This window comes from Lipotes vexillifer, unplaced genomic scaffold (genome assembly GCF_000442215.2).
Source record: "Lipotes vexillifer unplaced genomic scaffold, Lipotes_vexillifer_v1.1 scaffold426, whole genome shotgun sequence".
In the NCBI taxonomy this organism is placed as follows: Eukaryota; Metazoa; Chordata; class Mammalia; order Artiodactyla; family Lipotidae; genus Lipotes; species Lipotes vexillifer.
In genome coordinates this window covers 3292224-3318583 of record NW_006779491.1, presented here as the reverse complement: position 1 = coordinate 3318583, position 26360 = coordinate 3292224, and the positions used below count along the sequence as shown (strand labels likewise).

Sequence of the window (26360 nt, the reverse complement as noted above, 5' to 3'; positions counted from 1 at the left end):
TTGCGGTACGCGGGCCTCTCACTGTTGTGGCCTCTCCCATTGCGGAGCACAGGCTCCAGATGCGCAGGCTCAGCGGCCATGGCTCACGGGCCCAGCTGCTCTGTGGCATGTGGGATCTTCCCGGACCGGGGCATGAACCTGTGTCCCCTGCATTGCAGGAGGACTCTCAACCACTGTGCCACCAGGGAAGCCCACAAAAACATTTTTAATAAACAGCTTTCTCGAGGAATGTAATACATACCTCATACGGTAAACTGTACATGTTTAAAGCATACAACTTAATGAATAAAGAAGATGTGGTATATATATACACACACACACACACACACACACACACACACACACACACACACACACACACACACACACACACAATGGAGCCCAGGTGCCCTGGCACTCTTACAGCCCTCGTTCTGCTCCTCCAGAGGTGTCCCCAGACTGAGGAACAATTCTACAGGCGCATTTTCACCCAGGACACACACCTTTCATCAGTAATGTGCAGGAAACTTCTTCCTTTAGATAGTATCATTCTTTTTTTCTAATCATATTCTGTATTCCACAAAGTGATTTGGGGGGGCGGTGGAGAGGTGAAGGGAGACTCAGGGCTCCAGTCCTGAGTCACCGTGGCTGACGGTAGGCACACTCACTCTCCCCGCTCTGGGCCTCCGTTTCCTCTGTGACTACTCTGGGTCTGGTAAGAGCCAATGGTCCTGTGAACTTCAACTTCATTAGGGTTCACAAGCTGTGTCTCTTAGGTTCTGTTCAAGTGATAGAAGCCTTCCTCAAACCAGTGTCAGCAAAAAAGGGAATCCTCGTTTGCCTCACCTAGCTGTAAAGTTCAGGGATGGACCACGTCAGGAATGGCTGGATCCAGGTGCTCTGGCTCAGTCCTTCTGACCCTGCCTTCTTCCAAGACATGGCTATTCTGCAGCTTCTGGTCCTGCTCAGTGTAAACTGGCCACTGGCAGCTCCAGGCCGACTGCATAGAGGCTGGATAGCTCACGGGTGCAGGGGTGCAGTGGGGGGAACCACACAGGCACTGGAGCCAGATAGCCTGGGGTTGAATCCTGAGTCATCACTGACCAAGTGCTTATCTGCCTCTGAGCCTTGGTTTCTTCATATGTAGAATGGGGATGAGAGCATCACCTACCTCTGCTGGTTGTCAGGGATACTCTGAACGGTGCCTGACATGTAGTAAGTGAGTGAGTGACAGAGGCTTCTTGCTCTTCTCTTACTTTTTTCCTGTCATTATTACAATTCTGTCAGCAATTTCAGCAAAAGAGAGTCCGCACGTTAAGCACATGGTAAGGAAGAGGTGTTTTCCCAAAGTACCATCAAGATCCAGTTACCAGAAGAAATGGGAAAGGCTGGTGGGCAGGCAAAGCCCAGCCGCTGTCCATCACCTGGCCACTGTGTAGTGGGTGTGGTAAAGCGAACAAATAGCGCAATTGTTAAGAATTGCTTTCAGGCTTCCCTAGTGGCGCAGTGGTTAAGAATCTGCCTGCCAATGCAGGGGACACGGGTTCAAGCCCTGGTCCGGGAAGATCCCACATGCCGCGGAGCAACTCAGCCCGTGTGCCACAACTGCTGAGCCCACACTCTAGAGTCCGTGAGCCACAACTACTGAACCTGTGTGCCACAGCTACTGAAGCCCACGCAGCTCGAGCCTGTGCTTCACAAGGGAAGCCACTGCAATGAGAAGTCCGCGCACCGCAGCGAAGAGTAGCCCCTGCTCGCTGCAACTAGAGAAAGCCCACACGCAGCAACGAAGACCCATTGCAGCCAAAAATAAATAAATAAATAAAATAAATTTTATTAAAAAAGTAAAGAATTGCTTTCACGTCCATGCTCACAGTACTCGGTGAGGTAAGCGATAGTATCCTCATCTCGCACGTGAGGAATGTCGGCTCAGGGCAAGGAAGCTACCTGCCCCAGTTAACACAGCAAGCACTGGGCCCAGCTGATCCCACACGTTCTGTGCACGTGGCAAAGTGGAGGCAGCTGGGGGAGCTTAGGCACGTTTCTTCACCCTTCCCAGACTCAGTTTCTTTAGCTGTAAAATGGGCATTATCAGTCCTTCCTCCTTAGGTGCCTGAGGGCTCAGTGAGGTTGAGGGAGATAAACACGGGACACCCAGCCCCTCTCAGGACACCCCTGCCTCTCCCCTCTCCTCCCCACTGACCCTGCTGCCGGCTCAGAGCTAGACTGGGGGACCCCAGGCTCCTGGGTCCATAGAGCTGGGCGGGTGAATGGGAGGCCAGGGCCGTGACTGCCAGATAAATGGAATCCTCGGTTTCCTCACCTGATGGGCTGAGATAGTCTGACACTGACTTCCAGCTAAACGCTGTTAATGATGGCTAGATTCCCATTAGAGGCCAATGAAGAGATTATGTGCCCCTCCCCGCCCCCCACTACGTATTTCAAATAAAAAACTGTGAAATAAGTGTAGGAAAGTTCAACAAAGTTCTCTATTTCTTTTCCCAGGATAACTACTTTGATGCCCTTTTATGGTTTTTTGATTTTGGGTTTTTTTTGGCTGCGTTGGGTCTTCGTTGCTGCATGTGGGCTTTCTCTAGCTGCTGTGGGGGCGGGGGGCTACTCTTCGTTGAGGTGCGCTGGCTTCTCATTGCGGTGGCTTCTCTTGTTGCGGAGCATGGGCTCTAGGCGCGCAGGCTCAGTAGTTGTGGCTCGTGGGCTTAGTTGCTCCGCAGTATGTGGGATCTTCCCGGACCAGGGCATGAACCCGTGTCTCCTGCCACAGCAGGCGGATTCTTAACCACTGCACCACCAGGGAAGTCCTACCTTTATGTTTTTAATATAGAAGCCTAAGCTCTTGCAAAAAATTTTTTGTGAATTCACAGTTTTGTGAATTTTCATGTATGAATACTCCTGTGTTAGCACTACCCACATCAAAATATGGAACATTCCTAGCAATGCAGGAGGCATCTTCATGCCACCTCCCAGTTACTACGCCTCTCCAAGAGTAACCACTATCTTGGCTCTAATAGCATAGATTAGTTTTGCTTGTATTTGAACTTCATATAAATGGATTCACAGAGTAAGCACTTTTTTTGTCTTTTTGTTTTTTGTTTTTGTTAAACATATCTGTGAGATTCATCCATTTTTTAAAAAATAAATTTATTTATTTTATTTATTTATTTTTGGCCGCATTGGGTCTTCGTTGCTGCGCGCGGGCTTTCTCTAGTTGCGGCGAGCGGGGGCTACTCTTCATTGCAGTGCACAGCCTTCTCATCGTGGTGGCTTCTCTTGTTGTGGAGCATGGGCTCTAGGCACGTGGGCTTCAGTAGTTGTGGCACACGGGCTTCAGTAGTTGTGGCACACGGGCTTAGTTGCTCTGCGGCATGTGGGATCTTCCCGGACCAGGGCTTGAACCCGTGTCCCCTGCATTGGCAGGCGGATTCTTAACCACTGTGCCGCCAGGGAAGCCCCATGTTATTAAATGTATCAGTAATTCCTCTTTACCACTGTGGTATTAAACCTTCAGTTATTCTTTCATTAGAAAAATTAAATTGCAAATTTTTAAAATAATGTAGTTGTCATTATTTTTAAATTTCAAGTTTGCTCATTAAATAAACTTTGCTCTCAAACATACCCCAACTTAATTCCCCTTTCTAGAAACAGCCTATTATCAGTAGGATGTTCATCTTTCTGGGCTTTTTTCTATTTATACAATTCTAGTCATTGTTTCAGTTGGGAGTGCATTTGGCTGCAAAGAACAGGAAACCCAACTAACAATGGCCTAAACCAGGGATCAGCAAACTTTTTATGTAAAAGGTCACACTGTCTCTGTCACAACCACTCAACTCTGTTATTGTAGTATGAAAACAGCCATAGTCAATATGTCAGTTAATGAGTGTGTCTGTGTTCCAGTAAAGTTTTATTGACAAAAATAGGCAGTGGGACAGATTTGCCCTGTGGGGTATAACTTGCTGACCCTTGGCTTAACAACAGGGATTTGTTTGGCTCATGTGGCAAGAAATCTAGAAATAGCCTCATAAGAAAAAACGAATAATTTATACTCCTGCTAAAAATATTTGAGAATGCTGGACTCTCTAAGACCTTGCTAATAATGGATATTAACAGCCTATGCTGTTTTTGCCAGTACTCTTTGTGTTATTCCTGTGTTTTGGGGGGAAATACCTCTGCCTGATCTTCCAGCTCAGTAATTTTCTCTATAACTGTATCTATTCTGTTCTTCATTAACTTTTGATTTTTTTCTTATTTTGATGATTAAATATTTTATTCATGATTTCTAATTCTTTTGCATAGTAGGTTGCTCTTGTTTGATGGAGTCAACGTCCTCTCTTATCTCTCTAAGAATATTAAATGTATTTTTAATGTCTCTGCTTGCATTGTTATCTCTGTTTCTTTGGTTGTTAGTTCCATTTGTTGAGTTGGCTCTTCTCTTTCATGGTGTGAGTTTTCCTGGAATGTTTGGTGATATGTGAATATGTGCTCTTCTATGTAGTCTGATCCCCTGTTTTCCTCTCTGTGGATGCTATTTCTTTTTACTCGAATTTGCTGCCAGTGATTGTGGACAGAGGGGTGGAAATTGCCACAAGAAGTGTGATGCTAATAGTGTGTCTTCTGAGCACAGAATCTTCCTTTTCCTTCTGGACACGTCCTGCCTTTCTGTCCCAGAGACCCACAGTCACAGCTCCTACAAGCTGGGTGGATTCAAGGGCCACTTCCTAGCATCCCCACAGGCATCCTCAATCAGTCTGTTTGACCTTTGACCTTAGGCCCCCTCCTCTCCCTGGAGAATGTGTTGCCTCTAGGTTTGGAGCAGCCTAAGACCACCTTCCCTTATCCCAGCAGTCCTTTCTAGCTTCGGATTTGGCCTGTGCTTCTTTTCATTAATCCAGTTCTGTCTGCCATCCATTTCTCAGGAGTTGCTCAACATTTTAAAGCTGCCAGTAGCACCCCTCCAAGTCTTCCTGTGCTCTTATGAATTTTAAGTGGTGTCATTTCTGTGGACTTGGGTGGGAGAGGCTGATGTGTGTACTTGCTCTTGGTCTTCCCAACTTGATTCAGTCTCAAGGTGACTTCTCGTTAGAGTTTTCACCTTCTTGGTCACCTTCATCTGGACAAGTTCATCTTTCTCTAGAAATACACTGTGTCAGAACCAAACTGAATATTCCAACTATGAACAGATCAGTGTAGACTGGAGATGGAGTGTACTTTCTAATAAGAACTGGGTTCCAATACTAACTCTGGTCTCTACTATCAATACATTGGTCAAGTCCCTTCACTTCTCTAAGCCTCAGTTTCCTCACCTGTCAAATGGGAATAATGATCATAACACCCCCCTCATAGGTTAATGAAAGTATCAATTGCAATAGTGTGTCAAGTGTTTAAGGTGGGGCCTGGTACACAGTAGGTGCTGAAACATGTTAGTTCCCTTCTTCTCTCTGATCCTGACAAAATTTCTAACACACTCATCATGTTTGCTGCGGTGGTGGCAGTTTTTGGCAGCCAGGTCGCCGTGTTAGCTCATACTGAACACATTAGCTAAAAGCCCTGCCTTTGTCTCGTGAACTTTTCCCAAGCAGACTTTTCCAGTGCCTCTCCTGGTATAGGACCTTTACCTTGGCCGTGACGCATTTTATCAACCTGTTCTTGATCCATCTCTAGCCCGTAGAAATTGATCTGACCCCAGATTCCGTCATCCAGTTTACTTTGTGTGCTACCCATCTGAATATCATCTGCAGACTTAATAAACAGCCTTCAACAGCCAGATCTGGCCATTGATAAAATTACGGCCTGGGATACAACCAAGGACAGAACCCCATGGCATGCCACCCCTCACGGGAAGAGTAATTTAGATGACTGGGCAAGATGATTAATTTGTCCAGTTCCTATAATACTCTGCCCTTGTGGCTTGATTATAATAATAATATTAGCAACCATGTATTGGGTGTTATTTACAGGCCAGGCACTGAGGTAAGCATTTTTCATATATTATTTTTATTTCTTATAACAAATCTATAAGGTAAGTATTTGTATTACTTAGGACTTAGTCCCTGTTGTTCTGCTAAAGATAGAGTTTATTTTTTTAAACTATGTTACTTCATTACAAAGCTCTAAAGAGCAGGTGCTTCCTAGAAGCCAAGGGCAGGGATGCACCTGGGTGGCAAGATGACAAAAACGATGTCAAAAATGGTGAACCCATGCCTGGGGCCCCTAAGGTCCCAGAAAATCCTCTCTCTATGGCTCTTATCTTTATATCTGTCAGTATCTGTGCCCTTCTTCTCACTTGGTACAAACCAGCTTTCTGTGTTTCTCAGTTCACCTGGCAGAAAATAATCCCACCAGCAACTCTGAGTTCATGTTCCCCCTTTTGAGAAAACAGCCAGATCTTCCCTGAGCCTGTTAGTCCCAATTCCCCAGGATTATTGGCTCTGCTTGGGTCAGGTGCCTGCTCCTGGGCAGTGGTGGGATCACACTGTCTGGACATTACCTCCAGGTGTCTCAGTGCTATGACCTGGTGGCCATGGGGCACGTGACATCCAGAGTCCTGCCCCATGACATTTGTACGTTTTACAAATGAAAGGGAGATCCAGAGTCACATGGCAAGTAAGTAGAGGAATCAAGACTTAATACTGGTTTATCTCATGCTGAAGCTTGTATTGTTGATGCTGTGTTCCTTACACCAGGACACGTGGTCCCAGGGCGGTGCCTGTGGTGGTGCTGGTGAAGGCTGGCCTGTGTCTCTAGCGGGGCAGCTCAAGCACCCACCTAATGCCTCACCATGTCCCAGATCAGGGCTCTGAGACCCTTGGTTGGTTGGTTGGTTTGCTTGTTTCTTTGGTGACTCGGCAGATGCCTCAGTGCTGGCCATCACAGGACTCACACACAACTTTGATGAGGGACCTGATACTTAAGAGGATAAGCACAGACTTTGGAGCCCAGTAAAGCTAGGTTCAGATTCCAGCTCTGCCACTTTTTCACTGGTGACTCTCTGTCTCAGTTTCTATAACTGTAAAATGGAGGTAATACCACCTACTTTGTTAGTTGTTGTGGTGGTGATTTAATGAGATAATATGTGTAAACCACATATGGCCAGCAGAGATAGAGCAATCAGTTCATGCGTCCACTTAGCAAATATCTGTCCAGTACCTGCTGTGTGCCAGGCACTGCCCTGGGGCCTGTAGATTTCATGGTGAACAAAACAGACACAAATCCACACCCTTGTGTTCCAGTGGTTAGAGGCAGACACCAAGCAAATAAATGAGTAAAATACAAAGGGTAGCGGGGAAACAAATAAATCAGGGAAGCGGGATGGGGGCTGCTAGGCAGCTTGTTATGTTACATAGGTCCTCAGGCAGAGACCAGAGGAGGTGAGAGGGGAGAGCTTTGGGCAGAGAAGACAGCAAAGACCAGAGGCCCGAGGGTGGAGGCCGAACTGGGGGAATGAGGGGCAGGGTGGTGGGAGGCGAGGAGAGGGGCAAAGGCCAGGTCGTGGGAGGGCCTTGTGGCCATTAGTAAGGACTTGGGCTTCCGTCTGAGTGAGAGGGGAGTCATGGGAGCATTTTCAGTGAAAGAGGGCCAGGACCCGATTTTAGCAGGGTACGCTCCCTGGCTGTATGTGGAGAACAGACAATGGGGAAGGGCAGATGGGGAGACCTGTCGGGGCTGTTGCAGAAACTCTGTGGAGGTGACGGTGGCTCGGACTTGGGGGGGCAGCAGTGGAGGAGCAGAGAAGGCGCCAGGTCCCAAGCATCGTGAAGATGGAGTCGCTTGGATCTGTGGTTGGACAGGATATGAGTGGGGAGGAGAGAGAGGAGGAGTCAAGAAGGACTTTAAGTTTTGGTCTGAAAACCAAAGAGATTGGTCATCTCCTAAGATGGGCACGAGAGTGGGGGCAGGTTTTAGGGGGAAGATCAGGAATTCAGCTTAAACCCTGTTAAGACCTCGACTGAACCTGCAGCTGGGTATGGGAATCTGGAATTCTGGGGAAAAGTCATGTCAGGCTGCATCTGTCTGGAATGTTGGAACCATTGATCTTTTTTTTTTTTTTTCCTTACTTTTTTGGAGAAGGGAAATGGGTGGATGGAGGTCATTAGTTAGGCAAGTAATACAAGAAAACAGCTTCCTTAAGAAAATATTTTTCACCCTCTAGATAAGCCTGGAGTCCCTTGTGCCAATTCCCAACCCTCCCTAATCCCAGCCTTCCCCTCCTGGACTAATTGTTGTCACAAGCTTGGCATGCATCCTTCCAGACCTTTCTCTGCACATCCACATATTCGAGTGTATCCATAAAATATATGTGGTATTTGGGGAGTGTATGTATTTTAACAAAACGGTGTCATAAGGAACGCGTCATATGTGCTTTCGTAACTTGTTATTTGCCTCTCTTCCCTGAACTGTGTCTTCAAGATCCATCCTCGGTGTTACAAACAAACCCAGATTTTTCTAAACTTGTTACGGTATGTTATGGACAGACTGTGGGTTATTTAGTCATTTTCCAGATGGAGGGCATTAGCATTTTGTACATTCCTCCTCTGGCACCTGTGTGAGTCTTTCTGATAGATTCCAAGGAGTGAAATGGCTGGGTCTGAGTAGACCGAAGCTATTCGGGGTTTTGTTTTGTCTTGTTTAGTGGAGACTGCTATTGCTTCCTGAAGTGCCTCTGTCACCTTACTCGCCAGCTGTGGCAGGTTTTTCATGAGGGAGGCCACAGAGATCTGCGTTGTCGAGCAAAGCACAGTGGCAGGCTGTGGGTTGGAAGGAGCGAGCAGGAAGCTGAGAAGGGAATTTGTGGGCTGCTGTTCTGCTCTTAAGAACCCACATTCAGAGAGGACACAGGCTACTTTAGGGGCTGGGAGAGATGCTCCCAATCCCTTCCTTTCCTCCTGAAAATAGAGTAGCACAAATGAAATACCATCTCTCCTGCAGCCTGCACGCCTGGCTTCTTCCCTGTCAGCCAGTTTCTATTCCTAGCCCTCCTCACCAGCTTTAAGTCATCCCCTTTTGACAAACACACCAATCAAGACATTATAAAAATGCTATTTTTATTAGAGCAGACCAACTCCTCCCTCAGTGGGCCCCTTATCCTGACCCCAGCCTGATAGCATCCTTTGCCTGCCACCCTCGACGGCACATTCAAGGGTTGGTGCACAACCAAGGTTGTGTTTGTCACCAGCTTGGCGCCTGTTCCGAGGGTGTGATCGCAGTCCCACTCCTGAAGCAGACCGAATCCTACACCCAGCTGCTCTCCCCTTCCTACACGGGAAAAGGAAAGTTGCAGCCTTTGAAAAGTTACGTCATCTTTTCTTTGCATGAATTTCAGGTGGGTGTTAACTTTGTGGTATAAAATGCCTTTAGGGTTCGCTCAGGGAACTGGGTCTAGGGTCAACTCCAAGTTCAGATTTTGTGCCATCATAATTAGAAACTTCAAAATATTTCTCATCAGCATCATCTTCATTGCTAACATTTATCGAGCATGTATTACACATCAGGCAATATTCTAAATATCTTGTGTTTATAAGGTGGATGCTTTTAATCGTCATTCCACTTTTTTTTTCTGCCTTTTTTTATTGAGATACAATTTATGTTACACAAAATTCACCATTTTAAAGTGTACAATTCCGGGACTTCCCGGGCGGTCCGGTGGTTAAGACTCCGCACTTCCACTGCAGGTGGCACAGGATCAATCCCTGATCGAGGAATTAAGATCCGCATGCCTCATGGTGCAGCAAATTAAAAAAAAAGTGTACAATTCAGTGATATTCACAAAGCTATGCAACTATCACCGCTATTTAGTTCCAAAACATTTAGGTCACCCCATATAGAAACCCTGTACCTGTTAGCAGTCACTCCCAATTCCTCTTTCCCCCATTCCCTGGCAACCACTAATCTACTGATACCTTCTGTCTCTGTGGATTTACCTATTTTGGACCTTTCATATATATGGAATCATACAATATGTAGCCTTTTACGTCTGTCTTCTTTCACTTAGCATAATGTTCTCAGGGTCATCCATGTGGTCACATGTGCCTGTGCTTCATTCCTTTCTATGACCAGATGATATTCCATTGTATGGATACGCCGCAGCCTGTTTATCCATTCATCCATTGATGGACAGTTGGGTTGCTTCCACTTTTTTTTTTTTTTTTTTTGCGGTACGCGGGCCTCTCACTGTTGCGGCCTCTCCTGTTGCGGAGCATAGGCTCCGGACGCGCAGGCTCAGCGTCCATGGCTCACGGGCCCAGCCGCTCTGCGGCATGTGGGATCTTCCCAGACCGGGCACGAACCCGCGTCCCCTGCATCGGCAGGCGGACTCCCAACCACTGCGCCACCAGGGAAGCCCGGGTTGCTTCCACTTTGGGGGCTATTATGAACAACACCGCTAGGACGGCATCCCAGTTTGACAGCTCAGGAAACTTAGGAACAAGTATCTTTTCCCACTCAAAAGAGCCTGATGGGATTCTTACCCAGGTGCCTGGCTTCACAGCCGAGTCCTGACCACCCAACTTGGCTGTTTAGCTGTCGAACTAAGGCCTGGAAATTGAGGACCTATGTCACACACCTTCATGGCAACCATGTTTCAGAATTAAATATTGGGCCCTGTGGTCTGAGGAATTCATTTTTGGGGGACTTGGGTCGGTCCTGTTTGAATTCAGGACCATTGTGGGAAGTCCTGGCTGAGTCAGGACTGTCCATTCAATTCAGTTTGCGTTTCCCAATGGCCTTTGATGTAACAAGGTTCAGCCCTGCCCTGGGAGTTCATGGTCAAGTAACTGCCGTCAGTCCCCAGGAAGCAGACTGTGGGATGGAGATGTGCATGCAGGAGGCTGACTGGGGAGGGCTTTCAGGAACAACACCTGTGAGGATGAGGGAAGCCGGGTTGGACAGAGGGAGGAGCTGAACTGTGATGCCGGCCTTGCTGACCACACAGGGAGCTGTGGGGATGGGTGGCCCTTCAGAGATGTTCCCAGTTGAGGCAAGGAGCCTGGGTCTTTGTACCCTTGTCATTAATCAGTATCAGAGATCAGGCATAACCTGGGGCAAGACAGGCTTCTCTCTGGGAAGGGACACAGCTCCCAGCAGCTGGGGTGTGAGTGGGTGATCTGGGCCCGTAGCACAGAGTCCACTATACACACCTAGGCCCATGTCCATGGTGGCTTTCATCAGTGTCCTGACTGGGAACAGTCTGTGAAGATGCTTGAGGAGCACAGCTGAGGGAGGGTGTAACCCAGACTGGGATGGGGGTGAGCAGGGAGGAAGGGGCATCTTAACTGTGCGATGCACCTTGAACCCCAAACCTATACATTCCAACCGCCAGTTCACGAACTGTGCCTCTTGGGTGCCTCAGAGTATCCACACGACTGCTCCAAACCAAACTCAGCCCCGCCCCTCCTCCAGCCTTGACCTCTCCGAGAATGGCACTGCCCCTCCAGTTACCCAGGCCAGAAGCTGCACAATCATCAATACTTCATTCTTCCTCGCCTCCTTTTTCCAGCCCATCACCAAGTCCCCCGCCCTCACCTTGGAAGCATGTTCTCCCTGCTTCCTCCATGTGGCTGACACCTCTTGTCCCAACACCCATAGCACCCACTCCCAGCTGCCTCTCACTCCAACCTCCACCCTCTACCCCAGTAACCCCACGTGGCTTCCCATTGGTCTGGGCTTAAGGGAAAAACTCCCTGCTGTGGCCCACATGGTGGCCTTGCCCGCCCAGTCCCGAGTCAACCCCTGCTCCCCTGCCCCCCGGCACCAGCCCCTCTGTCATTCCTTGTCCCTCTTGATACCGACCAGGGTTCTTGGCCTTCCCCAAGCAATAGAAATTGACTAGAGGCCAGGCAAGAAATTCAGGCAAGGCTTTACTGAGGCCCCTGCAGCCGCCGGAAGGAGCAGGAACAAATAACATGTCCCCTTACTTGCTCCCCGAGGTGTGTGGGGGAGCCGGTACCCTATATGGGGTGAGGGTAGGGGTGTGTCCAGGGGTGGGGTCGGAGGCGTGGCTTAGGTGGTTTGCCCACCCCTTAGGTGGTGAGTGCAGGGGGCATGCGCAGTACCCTGCTTTTGCTCCCGGCCCTTCAGAAGTGTCAGTTGGGGCTTTTTTTTGGTCTTTCTGTATCTTTTTGTCTATAATTTGCCCCAACTGCACGTGCACGCAGTTATTTTTAGTCCCTTATAGTTTCTTTGTAATTTGTAGCTTGAGGAGACATTTGTCCAGGTGCAAGTACTGCAGCACTGCAGCAAAGGGTCCCACATCCCAGCTTGTCTCTTACTCTCTGCTCCCTCTCACCACGTGGCCTTCACGCGTGCGTTCATTTTGCTTAGAGCACACCCCGCTCTGTGCCCGTAAGTTCACTTGTTCGTCCTTCACATCGCGGTTGTTGTCACCCTTCCGTGGAGCGTCATCTCACCTCCCTGCCACAGTCGTGTTTCCCATTGAAAACCTCTCAAGGCACCACGCACCTACCTCCAGAAATGGCTGACGATGTACTTTGGTGGTGGGGTCGTTTGCTTAAAGTTGGCCTCCCTCCCTAGATGGTCCATTCCCTAAGGCAAGGGAACTTGTCCCCGTGTGGAATAGGAGGTGCTCAGTCAACCTAAAGGGGGGGAAGGGGAGACGGAGGGAGGGAGGAAAGGATCACAACCCCACGTGATCAGGGAGGAGACGGGGGCGAACCGTCTCCTTTACATTCCTGGATCTCCAGGATCTCACACAGCAGAAATCTTGACTAGTGTGTGAGACAACATGAAAATGGGGACCCTGAGCCCCACTGCACCGCCCTAGACTTGAGCAGAACGTTTCACTCCCTTCCTGGCTTTCCCCACCACTCAGCACCTGTCATCGGCACAAACAGGCTTTGTCCCTCATCGGGCTTTAAGCTGGCTGGAATGTCGGAAGCCAGGGCTCTCCCCTGCGAACAACCAACATGCTCTGACCACTCTCCATCCCAGCCCCGAGATGAGCTCCCAGGGTCTCCTGGCACTGGGGCTTTGCACATGCTGTTCCCGCCCAGATGCCCTGCCCGCCCCGTCCACCTCTGAGCTCCTTAGCGTCGGCACCTGTCCTCTCCTCTGCAGGGCCTGCCCCGCCCCGGAGCGATGCCAAGGACCCGTCCTCTCCACCCACCGCCCCCGGCACAGCACCTACTCCATGGCCTCAGAGCAGTGTCTTTGCTGCTCCTCTAATTTCCTTGAGGACAGGGATCTTGTCTTCCTGCCCCCCTCTCTCTCTCTTCCTCTTCATCCCTTCCTTTCCACAAATACGCTGGCCCTGCCCTCATGGGTCTGGCATCCCAGCAGGGGAACCACAAACAGACAAACAGAGGTAATTCCAAAGAGGGAAGCACTGCCACGTGGAGGAGGCTGAGAGGCCTGGGGACAGTCAGAAGAGGCCCCAAGAAGGGCCACGCGTGCCCATGAACAAGAGGAAGCCATCCAGGCAGGGGCAAGAGCAAGTGCCTCGGCCCTGAGGAGGAAGGGGCCTCTCTGAGAAACAGCCTGAAGAGCTATTGGGCTGAGGGGGGTGCGGGAGGTGGGAATGAGGTCAGGAGGGCGGTGGAGCCAGATTACATCCATCTCTGTGTCGGGCCCTTAGCGCAGCACCCAACCCATAGGAGAAGCTCAAAGAGTCTTTGTTGAATCAGCGGGGAGGGGCCCTGAGTGCTCCCCTTTGAGGGGGCGGGGGGCAGCCCTGAGAGGAGAGCGTCCACTCAGGCAGCCCAGCTTGCTGGGCAGGAGGTGATAGGTAAGGTCCTGGTGATGGATGCTCTCTGTGAGAGGTTCATTCCGTTAGAAGGAAAAATTCCCGGATGCAAACCAGGTGGTGGAGGCAGAGATTGGAGGGAAAATTCCACCCAGGCCGCCTCTCTCCTCTCATCAGGCCAAGTGACGGGTGCTGTGGGATTAGAGGCTCTGACAGGTAACAGCCGCCCTAAATCAGTTTAGCACCAGTCTGGGAGTTCAAGGGCAGGCGAGCCTTGTTCCCTCCTCAGCAGTCAGAGGCTGTTTACACTACTGGGCTTCCAGTGGGCCCTGCAGGCCTACGTCCCCTCCCAAGCTCTCCTCAGGGTGGATGGTGGGAACAGCCTCAGCCCATGGCAGGTCTGCTCAAAACCCTCCACTAGCCTCCTGGTCACCTCATGGTAAGACCAGAGTCCTCACCGTGGCCTCCGCCCCCATCTCAGGGCCTTTGCACTTGCTGTTCCTGCCACCTGGAAACCCCCGTGTCCAGATTCCCACAGGGGTTCCTCTCCTCTACCTCCTTCAGTCTCTGCTCAAAAGTCATTTCACCAGAGGCCTTCTCTGACCCCCTGGCTAAAATAGCACCTCTCTCCCCACTCCCTCTGTTTTTCTCTACCTCCTATTTTCTATAGCACTGAGCATCATTTGACAGACTATATATTTACTTTTTTTTTTTTTTAATTACTTGTTTCCTCTTGCTAGAATGTGAGCTCCATGATAGTGGAGACTTTGATGTGCCCACTGTGTGTCCAGAAGAGGTGTTCAATAAGTATTGAGTGAACAAATGAATTGGGGAGATGAGGTCAGTGCCTCCGCCTCTCGGGGTTGTGTGGACGTGGAATTTCGGGCACCGAGCTTCCCAGTGTGTGGTTTGCACACTTGCACAGCACTGCAGGTGGCATGTAAACGTGCTATTTCAGCAGGGCCGTATTTCTGTTTGCCTTCGGTTTATGGCAGGCGATAATGATTTTCCATTTATGGCGTTAATATAAAGTTTCCTTTTTGAAGCAAGCTCATTCAAGATTAAAAAAAGAAAAAGCTATATTTGCCAGCCTAAAAGATAGTTTATAATACACATTGCCATCTTACAAGGAAACTTTTCTGAGAATACAAAGAAACGTTAATTATTTTCTAGTGGCTGTGTATTCAAAATGATTTTTTAGATAGCCGTGGAAGAAAAACATTTTCATGAAGATACAGCGTACCGTGTCCTGGAGACCAGGAGGAAGCCCTAGATTCTGGATCTGCGTCAATATTCTACAAACCTGAAACTAAGTATAAAATCTCAAGGTGTACACTGGTTGCAGTAAATAATGGTGCATAGGTATTTGAGAAATAACCCAAAGTCTTCTTTGGATTAACCACCTGGTATGCGAATAGCATGAGATTTTATTGGCACATCTACCCAGGGCATGCGACACTCCAACCTTTGCTTCAGTGTTTGTGTTTTTTTGATCCACCTCGAGGAGGCAGTCTCAGCCATTGCTTTAGGTCTCGCAATGTAAGCATACTAAATGCGGAGTATTTATTGTTCTTGTTTTGAGGATGGGAGTACATCTGATATGTCAGCAAAAGCCACAAAAACCAAACTCAGAACTATACCTTTTCATTCAACTAATATGCATTAAGGACTTACTATACAGCACCGGGACACAAAGAACAGAATCACTGGGAGAACACTGGGGTGGGTTTTGAAGGAAGAGTAGGAGTTTTGTACTGTGAGATACATTTGGATCGTCGCTTTCTGTGGGCTTAGGGCCATCGTTGAGAATATTCATTAAGGAATTATTTTAATCCTCTACTAAATGCTCCTCTGGCCTTAGGACACGGCAGAGACTTCAGATTCAGACACCTCTGAGTATTAGTTCTTCCACTCTACCACCGAGAACTCACTCAAGTGTGACTTACACACACACACACAATTCAGAGTGGCTTGAGTAAAGAAAGGAATGTATTAGCTCTTGTGACTTAAAAGTCCAAGATAGTGCTGGCTCCACGCGGGGCTGGTTACGGGGGTTGAACACGGTTAAGAAGTTCTACTTTCTATCTGGTCTGTCTCTCTGTGTCCTCAATTCTGCTCCCTCTATGTTGCTGTCACTCTTGGACAGATCTCTTCATGGAACATAGAAGAACATTCATAATCGTGAACCTAATCAGTTGATTAAAAAATAACTTCTTGGGCTTCCCTGGTGGCGCAGTGGTTGAGAGTCTGCCTGCCAATGCAGGGGACACGGGTTCGTGCCCCTGTCTGGGAAGATCCCACGTGCCGCGGAGCGGCTGGGCCCGTGAGCCATGGCTGCTGAGCCTGCGCTCCGCAACGGGAGAGGCCACAACAGTGAGAGGCCTGCGTACCGCCCCCCCCCAAAAAATAAATAAATAAAAATGACTTCTTCCTTTTGGTGGCCCTTGTAGCTCTCGGCTCACATCAGCTAATAATTCCAGGGGAAGAGGAAGACGGACTTTTCCAGCAGATTCAACCAATCCCTGGGTTGAGTCTGTTGGCCTGGCTTTGGGCACGTGCCTAGTCCTAAACCAGTCACGTGGCCAGGGAAATGGACTAGCCAGAGTAGCCTGGCCTTGAGTGGCCAGGCCTCTGTCATGTGCTCGCCCTTGAAGTGCCAGCAGTGTTATTTCCACCCACACCACATGGATTGAGAGTGGAGGAGAGGTGGTTTCCCAAAGGAAAACCAAGATGATGTAACTAGAAGAAAATGAATAGATGCCAAACCGACAGAAACAACAAATGTCCACTATCTCCACTTGGACATGGCCTTTGGGCAATTTGCTTCAGCTTTCAAAGCCTCAGTTTCCTCCTCTGTAAAATGGGGATAATGACCCCAGGGCATAGCATTATTGCAGACAGCCACAATAAGCACCACAGAGAGCATCATAAATGGTCATTAAAGCGGCCCCAGTAACCTCGCTTGTCGCTCATAAATCATCCCTCAGTTAAGATGTGGCATGTGGGGGAGGGGGAGGGGGAGGGCAGGTGGAGTAGTCAGTCAGGTGTGCGGAAGTGCTTCAAGAACTCTGTGGTGCCCCTGACACAGTGTGTTCACAGCTCATTATTACACCATTCCAAAGTCAGGTCCTCAATGTCCTCCAGCCCTGGAAACCAACCCTATGCTCTAAGCTGCTCGTTAATGCAGCTCAGGCTCTGGCACTCGCTAAATCAACCCTGTTTAGGAGAATTCCAATATTCTGGCCTCAGAGGAATACGTGATCCCTGAAATATAGACTCTGTCGAGTTCCTTTAAGCATAACTGATTCTTGGCGTTTCTCTCCAATTCCATTTCTTTTTCCCCCAGAGAGAATTAATAATATGGCCATTGATAAAATTCTGCACCATCTCTGGGGCCAGCATTAGGGATAAAGATGATAAGGATAACAATAATGGCAGTGGGACTTTGCTTTCGCATCACGTCCAAATTCCTTAAACCTTTTCCCATACTTAACTCACGCCTCCCCGGCACCCATCACTCTAGTCAAACCCAACTCCTGGCCAATCCATGAATGTTGCAGGCTTTTTCAGGCCCCCAAACCTTTGCCTGTGCTGCTCCAGCTGCCTGGAATGCCTTTCTCTATTGCCCGGCAAACCTTTCAACTTTCAAATCTCAGCTCAGATGTCTCCTTATTTATTCATTTAGGGCCCATTGTGTGCCAGACAAAGTCCTAGGGGCTTGGAATACACAAGTGATCAAAACAGATGCAGTCCCTGCCTTCATGAAATTTCCATTCTAGCGCAGGGGATGGCCCAATAAATAAAAGGCTTGATGAATAAGATAAAGTAGAAATTAGTGAGTGGTTGGGAGTGTGTGTGTGTGTGTCTGTGTGTGTGTGTGTGTGTGCGCGCGCGCATGTGTGCACACGCGCACGCACAGCTTGCAATTTTAAATAGGATGGCTGGTGAGGAATCTGGGTATTTACGTGGGGGAAGGAACGGTGGGTCTAAGGCCCTGAGGTGGGCACATGCTGGGTGTTGCGGGTACTGCAGTGATGAGGAGGAGGGTGGAGCAGTGGGAGGAGGTCAGGGACGTGGATGGAGGCCCAGTGGGCAGGGCCTGGTGGCCGCTGGGACCCATGCAGAGTCCAGAGCAGAGAAGTGACATGATTCGACTTCCCTTTCATCAGGACCCCCGGCTGTAGAAAGGAGAACGGACTGTAGGGGTGAGGGCGGGAGCCGGAGGCCAGTGAAGGGTCCTGAACCAGTGTGGTAGCGAGGAAGTGGAGAGAAGCGGTCAGCTTTTGGATACATGGTATTTTTCACATGGAGCTGATGGATTGGACGTGGAGTGGGAGAGTGAGTTAATGAGTTACGCTTCGAAGATGACTCCCAAGGATTTGGGCCTGGCCGTGCCCTCAGGAGCCTTCTCTTTTCCCTCCTTCAGATCCTTGGCATCACATTTTATACATTTTGCTGTCATCACTTGTCTCTTTTTTTGGGCCTCAGACACCCTTTGTGATGAAAGTTATGGACTCTCTTCCCAGAATAGTACCCTTGTGCATTCAGTTGAATCGATGTCCCCAGAGCCCCCTGCGGGCCATCCCCCATATTAGGGACCCCTGGCCAGTGTGTGTTGCTTGACTGGGTACATGAAAGCAGGGGGTGCCATTTCACACTGCACACAACAGGAATGGGGGCAGAGTTGTGCAGATCGGCCCCTGGCTGGTGGTTGGGTACTGTCTACAGGCACGTGGGAATTTGAATGCACACTGGGTCAGTTTTTTGTTAAACCCTCATTGCATAGGTAACAGCCACACAGTAAACACTTGATCAGTGTTTGCTGAAACACAGTGATGATAAACCTGGCGCTTCCTAAGTTTCTCCCACCTTTGTGGGATGCCTTAAATATTAATTAATGCCTCCGCTTTATAGCCTGAGAAATAAAGCCTCAGCAAAGGGAAATATGCCGTGCTGGGGAAAGGTAGTGTCTGATGTGTGACCAGGGTGAGGGTTAACCAGGTGGGTACTTGGTCAGCCTTAGCAGTTATCGTCACGGAGCTGGATGTTGCTGAAGCTGAGACCCGAACCCAGGACTCCAGGCTCCCCACATGATGGTCCCCTCCTTCCCCAGTTCTGTGCTCCAGGAATTTATAATCCAGCTGGGGGATCAATAGGAAGAAGAAAGAAACGGATCCTAAATTACTTCTACTTTTCTCCTAGTTAATCCTTAGAGCAGCCCTGCCAGGTAGACCTTATTACTATTCCCTTTTTACAGATGAGGAAACTGAGGCTCAGAGAAGGTAAGTAGCAGAGTTCAGGACTCACCTCCAGGTCTCCAAATCCCCAGATAATGAGTGAGCAATAGATATAGTTAAAGGCTTACAATGTAGCACTTAATTATATATGATTTCACGCTGTATTGTATATAATTTAATACTAATTGCAGGGTTTCAGAATGAGCTGAAGTGAGCGGGGGTGAGAATGGTAGGGGAAGGCTTCGTGGAGAATTGGGGAGCTGAGCTGGGCCTTGGAGAGGATTTGGGTGGAGGCTGGAGGGAAAGGGAATCGAACGATTAAGGCATCAGGATAGCAATGAGCTGGCTGGGAGTGGGGAGGGGCCAGGATTGTACTAGTTAAATAATGGAACTCCATAAATGCAAATGTAACTAACGTTCATTGAGAGCTAGCCAAGTGCCAGGTGCTGTGCTATGGTTTTTTTACTGTTATTGCATCCAACCCACCTTTGACCCTGTGAGGGAAAGACAAATCCAACCAGACAGGTACTACTGTTACCTCCATTTGATAGATAAGGAAACACATAGCACTGTTGTGACTTGGAGCTAGGCCTGGACTCCAAAGCTCACATTCTTCACAGCTCAAGTTCAGTGCTGATCTGATTAGAAGTGGGCATATTGTGAATAGTGGGGAATAAGCTGGGCTGGTCTAGGGCTTTGCTGGCTAAGTGTGGTCCACGGGCATTGCCTGGGAGCTTGTTAGACGTGTGGGCTTGGGACCCTTCCCAGTCCTACTGAAGGAGAACCTGCATTTCAGCACAATCCCCAGGTGATTTGTGTTCACATCAGCATTTGAGAAGCACGGGGCTGGTGAGTAGTTTGGCTGGATATATGCCTGAGCTCTTCAAATCTTTCCTATGACACCTCCCTCCTGGCAGAGGCGAATAAATGTATTCCCTGAGGGTTTGAGGTAAAAGCCCAGGACAGCCCACCCCAAGCTGAGATTTCTCTGAAGTCTCATATTTCATCTAAAAATGTCATTGGCTATTTCATTACATACCATAATATATCAGTGGTCATTTTAATATCTCAAAATGGTTTTGTAAATTGCCATGGAGTAGGATCCGTATTCCGGGGAGATGCATGGGATGGGTTTCCTTGTATCTTAAATGGGGTAATAATAACCACTTCAAAGGCTGCTACAAAGATCAAAGGAGAATCGTGTATATGGAATTGCTGCATCAACTGTCCGTATCGTACACATGTTGTTGTGGAAGGAACTGAGGATCCTCTCCAGACCCAGTGTCCCGCAACCAACCAGCTGTCCAGAGGGCTGAGGTCACAGTGCTTTTCTCACAGTCAAGGTGAGGCAGGGCTCAGTCCCGAGGAGGACGAGGGAGCATCTCTGGGCATCTCAGGAAGCCAGGGAAATAGGAATAGGAACACCTATTGCTAGTTTGTTTAAATTTCTTATGATTTCATAAAATCACCCTTTCTTATTATTCCCCACTTCCTGATTGGCCAGATTAGTTAAGCCGGAAAACCCCAGGAAAACCCAGAGGCTTCAGAGTCATCGGGTGAGAGAAGATGGAAGTACAGCATCCTGTCCCCAGGTGGCCCAGAGAGAGGGGAGCCTGGGAGGAAAAGTGGGGGTGACAGGGAAAGAGGGAAGCAGATGGCCACAACCTGGAGTCCTATAGGAAAAGGGGAGAGAAGGGGACTGGGCTGTCAGCCCTGGACTAGCAGTGACTCTCTGGCTTCCCCATCCAGGGGGCCCATTTCCTTGTATCGGAAGAAGAGAAGACAGAGGGAGAGAGACCCAGAGAGGTGAGATGGACAGAGACAGTGACCATCCACGTCCAAGGCCAAGGAGGAAGGGCAGCCAGAGAAGGCGCAGGAGGGAAGGGAGGCTCACTCAGAACCGCAGAAGCTACAGGAGGGGAATTTGGGGACGGATGGGTGGGAACAGCTCCCCGTGGCCTGGAGCAGTCGAAAAGGATGAGTTGGGAAGAGCTATTATATTTGCTTAAGGAGGTTATGAGTCACCCTTGGGGAGAGTTCTGGTAGATTAGTGGGGTTAAGGCCAGATTTTGAGGCGCTGAGAACAGAGTGATGGAGATTCTTTTTTCTTCTTCTTCCCATGATAATCGTCAGGATTTTCACACAAATTGTGTTTCTCTTACAGATGTGTCTAACTTGCCATTTAACACTTAATCCCTGTGGCTTGTGACTAGAATGAAGCTGATATTGTCCCTTTAATCCATTCCTTGGCAAAAAGTTAGTTAAGAAACATAGAAAATTACAAAGCATTGTTAACAGTATAATCCTACTTTGGTTTAAAAGAATGTGTGTGTTTGTGTGCGTATTTATAAATATGAACATATGTATATTGTACACAAAGAAAAACATCTAGAGAAATATGTATCAGATTGTAATGGGGGTTTTACTGGTATATACATGTCGCTTTTAATATGTATAGTTTATTATACATTTATTATCCCTCCATAAAGCTGTAACAAATTCTAATAGGGGTTATCTCTAACGGTCAGGTTACGGTATTTGACTTATATTCTTTTGGCTACAAAGGGCGGAAACTCAGCTGAAACTTTAGAGCAATAACTAAGTTGTTCCAGTACTCCTTCAGGCATGGGTGGATCCAGGGGCTCAAATTATGTTATTGGGAATCTCTCTCTCTCCATCTCTGGGATCTGCTGTTTTCTTTCTTGACTTCATTCTCAGGCAATTCCAGGCCTGCATCTCAACACTTTAGCACCCCAGTGGAAAGAGAACAGCTTTTTCCCCAGGAGTATTAGCAAAGTCCCAGGGCTGACTTTCAAGGGCCGTGCTCAGGCCACGGCTCATCCCTAGACTAGTGAATCTTTGTGGCTGAGGGAAGAACTATGTTGATGGTTGAGACCAAGGCCAAGGTCATGTGACCCAAGAGGAGACCAAAGGAACTTTCATGGGCATCTAAGGAAGCCAGTGAACTGAATAAAGGGGGCCGAATAGTTCCCCCGAAGAAATTCAGAGTTCTGTGGCCGGAAGAGGAAGCAGGAAACCACAAATGTCTGCTTTAAAGGAGCCTTCACTCTCTGGGTCATATATTTTTTGTGGGGGGGTCATATATTTTTGTAATGACTGAGTTGTTTATAATAAGCATGCGTTTTTCTTACAATGGCAAGAGAAAGACGAGCTTCCCCTCTTTTTTTTTTTTTGCAGTACGCAGGCCTCTCACTGTTGTGGCCTCTCCCGTTGCGGAGCCCAGGCTCCAGACGCGCAGGCTCAGGGGCCATGGCTCACGGGCCCAGCCGCTCCGCGGCACGTGGGATCTTCCCAGACCAGGGCACGAACCCGTGTCCCCTGCATCGGCAGGCGGACTCTCAACCACTGCGCCACCAGGGAAGCCTGAGCTTCCCCTCTTAAACAACTGATCTGGGTTCCATCTGGTTGGGACAACTGAGATCACAAAATCATGAGTGTGGAGAAAACAGTAAAGCCCAAGTCTTCTCAGAGTCCTTGATTTTATAGGACATGGGAGGAAAGAACAGTGGCAAGGCTGGGGAATCGACCTTCTCATTTTCGTAGATTGTTATTTGTGTATGTTCAAGACCCAGTGGGCCATCAGACAGTCTCTGGGGCTCTGGGTCACCAGGGTGATGCGCCCAGGGAACTGGGCCTTCGTCAAGGTCAGCCTCTCTGCCTCTCGGCCTCCTGTGTGGTGTGTGCTGTACCCAGGCTTCAGTAAAGCTTCCCTGCATTTCGATATCACACCGCTCTGTTTCTTCATTTCAGGGTTACACTAAGGACATGGTGACAGACTTTGATGAGAAACACGATGAGTATTTAATATTGCTCCAGCAGAGGAACCGGTAAGATGAAGCCGCTCAACGGCTGCCCTTAATATTAGCCAAATCAAAATCCTATTTAGATTTATTAACAGCATGCAGACTCTTTCACGTAGGAATGGGATGCAGTCACCCTCCACTCAGAAGCTTGGAATAATATCTGCCATCCCAGTTGCTATTTCTCCATTCACTGATTTAATTGCATCTTTTGATTGAGCTGTAGCAAACTGTTCGACGTGTCAGAGCCACCTCTCGCTTCCCTGCTTCGGTTCTGGGAGAAGCTGGGTTTGCCATGAAAAGCTAGAATTTGGCAGGGCCTGTGCATTAGTCACCTGAATAGGCCAACCTGTGATCTCACAGGCTTTGAAGGTCCCTGGAAATCTAAGCCTGTAATCATGCCTTGTTGTATAAAGGAGGAGTCCTTTTACACTTGTGTTTGAAGTTGGTTGATGTCATTTAAAGTTCAGTCAGTCCTGATTTTGACTCTGGAGTGCTGGTTCTTACAAAAGCGTGCAGCCATGCCATGTGTAGTGACTGGGGTCAAGGCTTGTGGTCTGGTTTGAAAGAGAGCGGGTATTGTGTCCTCCGTGCCTTTGCAGGGCTGCACAAGTTTATTTGCAGTCACTGTGGTTTGTCTTCAGGCCTGGAACCTTACAGAAAGCTGGGTTTGCAAACTCCGATGCTAGGAGGGGACAGTCAGGGAGTGAAGCTGGCTCAGTGGGGACAGTGGGCACCTGGAACTCTCACGGGCCAAGGGGTCCATATCCTCCAAGGTGGCCAGAGGAGCTGGAAATCTGGATTTGTGTGGTGAAATCTCCTGAGTTTTAAAATGTTGGTAATGAATTCAAATCAAAGCACAAAACAAACAGAGGAATACCGCAGGCCCCCCAGACAGATCTGCCGGAGGGGGAAGGACAGGGGTACTAATGTGGGGCTTTGTGTCGTGGGCTGGGCTTGGGGTCTTGTAGGTCAGAGAGTCTGCAGGTTGTTATTCTGAATGTGAATTCAGCCTTGTCTGATGGGCTGGATTCCCGGTGCTTGTCAACTGGGGCCCCGGTGGCATGTCGCATGGGGCAAGTTTTTACGGTGCAGGATTGTCCCATGTGTTGTAGGAGTTTAGCATCCCTGCCTACCCACCCCTTTACTTAATTCCACTAAGACCCCCAGTATCTATGACAACAATACCTGCCCGCATTCCAGATGCCTCCTTGCAAGGCGGTCGCACCCCCCATAGAGAACTTCTGAATACATCAACTCTCCAGGACCAGCCAGAAATGCCAGGCAACATCCCATGTGCCCAGCTGCTCTGCACTCATCTCTCTCCATCCCAGGGGCAGCCTCAAACCCAGGCTTGTGCTGATTAGACCTATGTGGGTTTTTATCATCATTAATGCCAGGAACAGAATGTTTTTGTTCAGTTTCTGGCAGGCTGGACGGTGCCACTGAACACCTGGGCAATCATTGAATCATATACATGTGACTTGTCTGCGAGGAGAGTGTCATAGTTCTTTGTTGTTTGCGGCGCGCGGGCCTCCCACCGCCGCGGCCCCTCCCGCTGCGGAGCGCAGGCTCCGGACGCGCAGGCCCAGCGGCCACGGCTCACCGGCCCAGCCGCTCCGCGGCACGTGGGATCCCCCCGGACCGGGCCAGCCGCTCCGCGGCATGTGGGATCCTCCCAGACCGGGGCACGAACCCGTGTCCCCTGCATCGGCAGGCGGACTCCCAGCCACTGCGCCACCAGGGAAGCCCCTGTCATAGTTCTTTATGAGCAAATTGCCTCTCATTAATCGAGAGGTCAATACGTGTGTGATCGAAGGGCACCGACCAATAACATAGCTGAACAGATCCAGAGATGAGGTTGCAGCACAAAGGCCATTAAAAAAATATGTCAACATGGAGCTGCCATAAAATTTGGGGGATGTGTTGTCACCAAGAGAGAGCTGGCTTGATGACAGGAAATTAGAAAGTAGAGCTAGAACACCTCCAAATGGAGACCTGCAGAGTGGGAGTGCCCCTGAGCTGTCATCAAATGAAGCCTGAAAAGGCACCTTTGCTGGAGTGCCAGTTGTGTGGCAGGCACCTCAACCCCATCGGTACAGTTATTGCACCCATTTTACAGCTAAGGAAGCAGAGACCAGGACCGCAAGCAATTTGCCCACGGTCATGCAGCCAGGGAGCTGGGCCGTACTTTCTTATTTATGTTTTGTTTGACATTGTCATCAATAATCAAAAGGAGAGAAACCTGCCAGGGTTGCCAATGGCTCTAAGTTCACCACGGAGGAGTTTTGTGGGAATAAACTGAAACTGACTTGGAAATGTAGTTACAAGACTGGGTAGAAAACCAGCCTCTGAACTTTATATTGGGCATAGAGGAAGGTGAAAACTCAGGATGCTTATCTGCGTTGCCTTGTGACCCAAGAAGTGGGTGTGCAATCACTGGGCTGAGTTCTTAGACATCTGCCCAGAACGCAGCTGCCCACAAGATGCTGGTGACATTATTCTTCCATTCATTCATTAGGATTCCATTGAGTACCTTCTCAGTGCCTAGCATTACCACTGGTATGAAGGAGAACATTGCAATGAGGGAGACACAGACTGTATTAGTTAGTGCCCCTTTGCTTGAAGGGACAGGAGCCCAAGGTAAATGACTTTAAACAACGAAACGTATTGACTTGTGACATTAACAAATCCAGGATGCTACACTGGCTTCAGGCATAGTTGGATCCAGGCACTTAAACTGGGTCGCTGAAATCAGTCACTCCCCAACTCTCAGTTCTGTTTTCTCACGTTGGAATCATCTCAGGCAGGTACTTCCCGCACGGAGGTCAAGGCAGCCACTGGAAACCCCACACTTACATCCCACCTCGAGGGGAAGAGAACACATCCTTCCTAATAGTCCCAGCAAAAGTGCTGAGGAGGGCCCCCGTAGGTCTGGCTGGGGCCCCGTTCCCATCCCTGAGCCAGTCGCCGCCCTGTGCCTGGTGGGGGTGGCAGGGTCTGCCTGGCCACTCCTGGGCCACCCCATTAACCTGGGCGATGGTGTGAGTCTCACCCAAACCACGAGGAGTAAGAGGAAGAGGGGAGCAGTTCCCAAGGGGAACCTGAGGGGCTGTGTTTGGAAGATGGGGGAGAGTTGCTGGACAGGCAAAAAGAACAGGTGCCCACCACACAGCCCTGGACCTCAAGGAACTCCCCAGGCGGTGGCAAGTGAGCACAAGTCCACCTGTGACTATGCCAGAAGCACAGAAAGTGATCATGTGCTCCAGGAGAGGACCGGGGAGAGTGGAGAAGGTGGGGCCGCCCTGTTTCACCCCCGTACAACCCTCGCCCATAGGGTGCTTAGTGATTCTAGTCACTCAGCTTCAGGAAAGATGTAATCATGGCCAACAGGACTCATGAAAACACAACCAGAATCATCAAAGGGCTGAGATATGAGGAAGAGTTAAGGGCTAACGGCCAAGAGGGACTGTAAGATACGCACTAGATGTGGCAGATCTAAGATCTAAGAATCCAGCAATGGTATTTGCTTTTTTTTTTTTTTTTTTTGTTTCTTTGTATGACAGACTCTAGGTCTATCCACCTCATTACAAATAGCTCAATTTCGTTTCTTTT

The 26360-nt window shown here is 49.1% G+C and overlaps 1 protein-coding gene across 1 annotated transcript in view; it reads left to right on the top strand.

Annotated features, from left to right (window-relative positions):
• The first annotated feature begins 22559 nt into the window (after positions 1–22559).
• Positions 22560–26360, top strand: part of KATNIP (katanin interacting protein) — a 155688-nt gene continuing 151887 nt past the window's right edge. The window contains exons 1-2 of the mRNA XM_007452838.1: positions 22560–22589; positions 22696–22772. Coding sequence (XP_007452900.1) covers positions 22560–22589; positions 22696–22772 — 107 coding nt within the window. The remainder of the gene's footprint in view (positions 22590–22695; positions 22773–26360) is intronic.